The sequence below is a fragment of the Lygodium microphyllum genome, chromosome 12 (assembly GCF_053477565.2).
Source record: "Lygodium microphyllum isolate KBCC chromosome 12, Lygodium_microphyllum_v1.1.10, whole genome shotgun sequence".
NCBI lineage: Eukaryota > Viridiplantae > Streptophyta > Polypodiopsida > Schizaeales > Lygodiaceae > Lygodium > Lygodium microphyllum.
The window spans coordinates 130,733,835-130,739,834 of NC_141146.1; the positions used below are offsets into that span (position 1 = coordinate 130,733,835).

Below are 6,000 nucleotides of genomic sequence, written 5' to 3' on the forward strand. Positions count from 1 at the left end.
CTGTGTTTTCAGCATTGCAACCCCTGACATTCTTCGACACACCTTCTCCAGTTGTCACCCTGCTGTTTACAGCACTTGTGCACAGTTTCCAACTTCCGATCAGTGGTACACTGCTGCATTTACTAGTTTTCAGCCTCCAGACTGCTGCGTTTTGGTGACCAGCCTGCTTTCATTCACTATTCAGCACTCCTACACTCCAACTGGTGGTCACAAACTTGGGGTCCGTCTCCGGTGGACATCACACTCCGATATTACTCTACCCTTGAGCGCATTGTACACTCTTTCATTTACATCATTCATTCACTTCAGAGTTGTGTTCTCTCTCTCCCTTCTTCTGTTTGTGTTTGAGTTTTGAGTTTAATGTTTAGGGTTTGAGTGTCTCTTTGTGTTTCTGTCGTGGTCGTACACTTTGGGTGTCCTCAGTGTAAACCCTAGCAGTTTTCTTCACAGTTTCTAGAGGTGTGGGTCAAGTTGCAACTTATGTATGAGGCTTCATCGATCATATGGGGTGTCACCCTTTGTGTTCAGCTCTAAACCATTTGCTATGAGGTGGGTGAATCTATGCATGATTTCCTTCTACGATTGATACCCTAGCAGTTTTCTTCATAGTTTGTAGAGGCGTGGGTCTAGCTGCAGCTTGTGTATGAGGCTTCATCGATCATATGGGGTGTCACCCTCTGTGTTGTTCAGTTCCAAACCATTTGCTATGTGGTGGGTGAATCTATGCATGATTTCCTTCTACGGCTGATGACTATACAAGATCATCTTTGGAACTTTCAATGGCCAATTTGGTGGGCATTGTTTTCTACAAGCTCCCTTTTTGAGTATGATGATGAATGTCTCGAGCGCTCAGACCTCATTTAGCCTATTAGGTTTTAGGATATGACATCTATGTTGCCATCTCATGATTCTACTTCAAAGTCCCATGGGAGATTGCCATCTCATATTGGAAGTGGCTACGTGTCAATACTTATGGTAGGAGAGAGGGGAGAGAAGAAAAATGTGAACCCCTACTTCTACTATAAGAAGGGGCATTTGAAAGGATTGCAAGGAACTAGTGGCTTCGGTGTTGTACACCATCGAACGCACTCTACCAGTCATTGTCTACTGACTCTTATTTGTGCCACAATCACTGACACATCTACTCACAAACGTTGTTCGAGTGCCACGAACTGTTCTTCCACTCTTGCCACGTGACCATCATCGTAATGATGAGGAAGGAGTTTATAGCATAACAAGAGAGAAGAGAAGCAAAACTACCCTCTCCACGGCTATAAAAGCCTTGAGACATTCATTGGGGGGATAATCCTTTGCTTTTTGGACACGCTGCCCATGGAGAAAGAGAGAGAGAGAGAGGGGAGAAGATAGCTAAGGTGGTTGTGGCCACAAATTCTGTTTTCTAGCCCTTCTGACTTGGCAACCCTCACATGTTCTTAGGTGAGGGAGGGATTTGGAGGGGGTGATGGTATTGGGGCATCCAATCCTCACTCATGAATATAACGCAGTGGTTCCTCGAGCATGGCGTACATGCATAATTTATGTGGCAGTTTTCAAATCTTGGGGTTGGTTTGCCTTCAGGTCAATGATTGGGAGTCTTTCACAGTGAGCTCACTTTGCTTCTAGTTGGTTTTTTGAAAGGGGGAGCCCTTAGCCGGATGTCTGAAGGTAGGGAATCCATGGTCATGATGTGCTTTTGCACAGCTGTTCATGATAGGCAAAAACGCTTTGATATTTCTACTTTTTATGATCAGGGTTTAAGTATGATCAACTGAAACCAACTTTTCTTCTTGGAGAGGGTGGTAAGACTTAATTAATCAACAATGACAACAAGTAATTAGTGACATAAAACTGAAATGCACAATTTACCACTTAGATCACAGACAATGGACAGCCTATTGGCCCCAAAAGCGAGCCCCCTTGCGGTATTTCTTTAACTCATATTACAATCTGGATGGAATACATTGAGATTCTTTGAATCTCCTTTGCTCTCCAATTACCTCTTGCTATCAAGAATGACCAGCAAGCCTTCAAATCAGTTTGCTCCTTGGTTTGCTTGGGGAATTGGCCTTCAAATATGCTCCTTGGGTGAGAAATTCAGCCCCAAATGTCCATTGGGTAAATGGCCACTTGAATCTCTTGAAATTGCCCCAATTTGAGTGATTGAAATTCAAGTCTCTATGCCTTAATCTTGCGCACTCTTCTCGAGGTGGTTGTCAAACCCTAATTTTTGTTGTAAATTAGGGTTTACAGCAGAGATTAGTCAAAATATCCACCTCCAAAGGTTGATGATGCTAGAATATTCCGAGGAAGAATGGAATAGGCTGGAGGATGAGAGAGAATGTTGGGGAGAATATTCTGATTTTCTTCGCAAGGGAAGAGAGAAATCTGTTGTTGCCCTGTTTTGGACAGCATTAAATGTTTTCACCTACTGCCCTGGAGCCTTATACTGCTGTCACCAGTGCCTGTAGGCTATCGTGTACTGCTGGACAGCCCTTGAAGACAGTCGCTTGGTGTGGAAACCCTTGTGGCGGGCTGCCAATGCCTCCTAATTGCTGGTGTCTGCAGCAAAACAGCTCCTCCATTGATTCTCCCTCTTCAGAATGGTCTCTCTCCATTGTTACCACCATGAGCTCATTGTTACTAGATAGAGTTCTATGTTTTACACATAGCTTTAGTTAGTTTCTTTCTCAGTTGCTTTGTGCTACAGATTTTACTCAGACAGTTGGTCTCATATGTCATTTTGGCCTTTTGCAAACGTTGATATTTCATTTCCTCTCTCCCTCCCCACACCTCCAAAACACAACCCACCCCCCCCCCCCCCCCCCCCCCCCCCTTCCCCCCGAGGCTCCAAAAAGGGCAAGTTTTGCCAAGTGGCAGCCTTCCAAAACAATTTCCAACGTTATCCAAATTTGTTAAACTAATTTTTAGAATAGAAATTTTGGAAACTTATTCAATATATTTTGAAAACTAATTTAATAGTTACATATGGCTTAGAAAAATAATATAATTGTCCAACAATTAAATTGGCTAGGCCAATTTATCACCCAAGTGATCTTGATCACTCATTAGCCTAGAGCTAGCATTAATTAATTAATTAATGCAAAATCTCTAGTCTCACCACTAATACTTATGACTAATTAAATGGTCGAGGCCAAAATTTGACACTAGGTACCACCTAGTACCTGTCCAATATAACTTGTTACAACTTTTGCCTTTGGCACCAACTAATATCTCGGAGTCCCAATCCACACTATGAAATAACTAACCTACACCTCACATGTGCAAGTCACATTCGCACATTTGATTAACTCTTTAATCAAATGCTAAGCAAAACATCAAAATTTCACAGCCTTGTGACATCGACATTGACTTCATTGTCTTCTCTGAAGCACATCCAGCATTAGCCTGATCTTGGGTTGTCCATGGTTCATCTGTTGTCATGGTTGTATGTAGTATGTTGTCGCTATCATTGTCTATTCATTGTACTGATCAGCCATGATCTGAGAGAAGGTGTTAGCATGTACATATTATGGGTAATGGTATATGACTGGGTGGCACATATCTTTGGCTAGCAGCAGATTTCCTGCCTGGGTGGCAGGCAGCCAGCACATTTATTACCTGTCTTACCTGATTGCTGGCCAGACCTGTGTTGTTGGCAGACCTGTCCAATTTATGGCATTATTTGTGGCTATTTATAGCATGCCTTTCTTCTTACTTTTTTCATTTGTTCAGTCATTTAGATTGGGTTAGAGATCCTGAGCATTGCTGCTAGTCACAGTGAGCTGTGTACCCTTGGTATTGTACTTTGTTCTCATGGTTATGTGATGGATTCCATAGGCCATTCTTGATCACCTCTGAGTTTCTCTGATTTCTGCTTTCACTGTTTAGTGCTTGTATATTTGTGTTTTATTCTTCCAGTTCCATTACACATGCGCGCACACACATATGCACACGTGTGCATGCCTGTGCGCACACACACACACACACACAGAGAGAGAGAGAGAGACCTCTTGATTGATGCAGGTTTGGGGGGGCAACCCAGCAAGGTTCCTAAGGAATGTATCTGAAGATGAGAAAGCCTTCTTTGCAAAATCAGCTGAGAATTATGGTGAGTTAGCAGAAGTGCATGCAAAAGAGAACTCCAGGTCATATAGGGAGGCTCAGGCTGACAAAACTCTTTTAAAGAAATGGGCAATACAGACCAAGGACTCAGACTCTCATATTGGAGTGGTTCAGGAGAAACCTCCAGTTCATGCTATGTTGGGAGAAACACAACAGAGTTAAGTTTTTGTAAGCTTTGAGGTTCTTCTGCATCTGTGTATACACTGCTAAGTGCGCTGGTATTGAAATCAGGCTGGTGACATGGCTAGTGAGACTGCAACTTCAGGTGCTGTTTCTATTCCGTTCACAGGAGGGTGCTCCAAATTTAGCAAGCTTAAAAGTTAGATCATGCAAGTCTTATATTCCATTAATAAAGACCAACTTTGGCTTTCACTTGATTTGAAGACCAGAGCCTCTACATGAATAGAGGGTAAATAGCACATCAGTTTTGGACCATTGCTGCTCATGAAATGAGTCTTGCTTGAGATCCAAAGCATGATGAGAAAGATATAGAGATGTGCATGTGTATGCAGTCTTTATTGGTGTTTGTGTCTGTACGCAGGTGCATTTTTGCCCGTGTGCTTCATTAGATAGCATAACGATTTCAGATTCGAATGGCCTGTAATGATTCATTTGTTGACAGGATGATTGTGTTTACCGACTTCAAAGCTCTGTCCACAAAGTTCCTGTAATAAACTAGGACAGCTTGGTGTCCGCATTTCCACAATTTCCAGTTTTTTAATTGGTGTAAGTAAAGCAGAGGAAGATGTGCGTACAGTACTTTACTTGAATTCAGTGCTGGCCATTTGTGCAGTCTGGAAAGGTAGTTGGATTTTTTTGGGGGGAGCTCTGCCCTTTTGAGAACTTAAGATGATCAAAGAAATCTGTATGATTGCTACTGCTTTGGGAACATGGTTAGGCAGCAGTTAAATGTGTCTTTATATGGTTTCACCCAGAAAAGATGTGGACACAACGTGCATGAGTAGGTGCTGTCTGATTGCGACACACACACACACACACACACACACACACACACAGCACAATTACTGCATTCGATGTAGCATGTACTATGGTGATGTATGCAGCACACTGAGGACCACCATGGTTTTTCCCTTGACATTCTTTTACCTTGGGTATATACACACCCCACTTCAGTTGTTTTAGAATTGTTTACTTAATCTTTTGTATCTTCTTTTTCATTATCTTTTATCAGTAGAGTCGTGAGCTTTGCTTTGCTTCTCCATTATTCTTCACTGTTGCATGTGGTCTTGCTTTGCCCTTTTGCTATTGCTTTCAACTATTGGTATTAAAGCATCTGGTTCATCCCCCTTTGCAAGCCTTCTCTATTCTAGTGAAAAATGCCATTATTGAACCGTTCATCCAAGTGAACTTCGGGCTTCAGGAGGTTTGCAAATTTACAGCTTGTTTGATGAACATGTGTTTTGGCCATGTTGAGGGATCTACAAGTAGATAGATATGAAGCATTTTTGCATTCCTTGGATAGACCAATGCTTGTGAGTCATGTCTATCAAATTGATGCTCGTTAGCGAGCCAACATGGATGAAATTCCAAAACTCCACTTCTTGATCTTCATGGTGGAAAAAAGTTGCCTTAGAATCCCATCTTCAACTACAAACCAACGCTTGCATTGCGGTGAAAGCAAAGGGCCCTCAATAACATGCATTGGCTTCCACCCTTATGTAGCTGCATGGACTTCAACCTTGCTTGACCTTGGACATTTTGTACCCTAGCTTGACTAGCTTATCTCAAGATTGGGGTATTTTATCTTGACCTTGCATCTCTAGAAATATGCACTTTGGAAATTGAAATAATTTTTACTGCTCTGCTTGAAATGGGATAATGTTTATGCTCCAAAAGTATTTGAAAACCTGGTTAGCA

At 42.2% G+C, this 6,000-nt stretch overlaps 1 protein-coding gene across 3 annotated transcripts in view; it reads left to right on the forward strand.

Annotated features, from left to right (window-relative positions):
• Positions 1 to 5,102, forward strand: part of LOC148028273 (gamma carbonic anhydrase 1, mitochondrial-like) — a 93,871-nt gene extending 88,769 nt beyond the window's left edge. Inside the window, exons 5-6 of one of the 3 annotated variants that reach the window (XR_015692710.1) lie at positions 4,024 to 4,387; positions 4,664 to 5,100. Coding sequence is in view for 1 of the 3 variants with exons in the window: in XM_087690068.1 (XP_087546194.1) it covers positions 4,024 to 4,284 (261 nt within the window). In the remaining 2 variants the exon portion in view is untranslated. Of the gene's footprint in view, positions 1 to 4,023 lie in introns of all 3 variants that reach the window. The other 2 variants (XR_015692711.1, XM_087690068.1) reach the window with 2 other exon arrangements.
• The last annotated feature ends 898 nt before the right edge of the window (positions 5,103 to 6,000 follow it).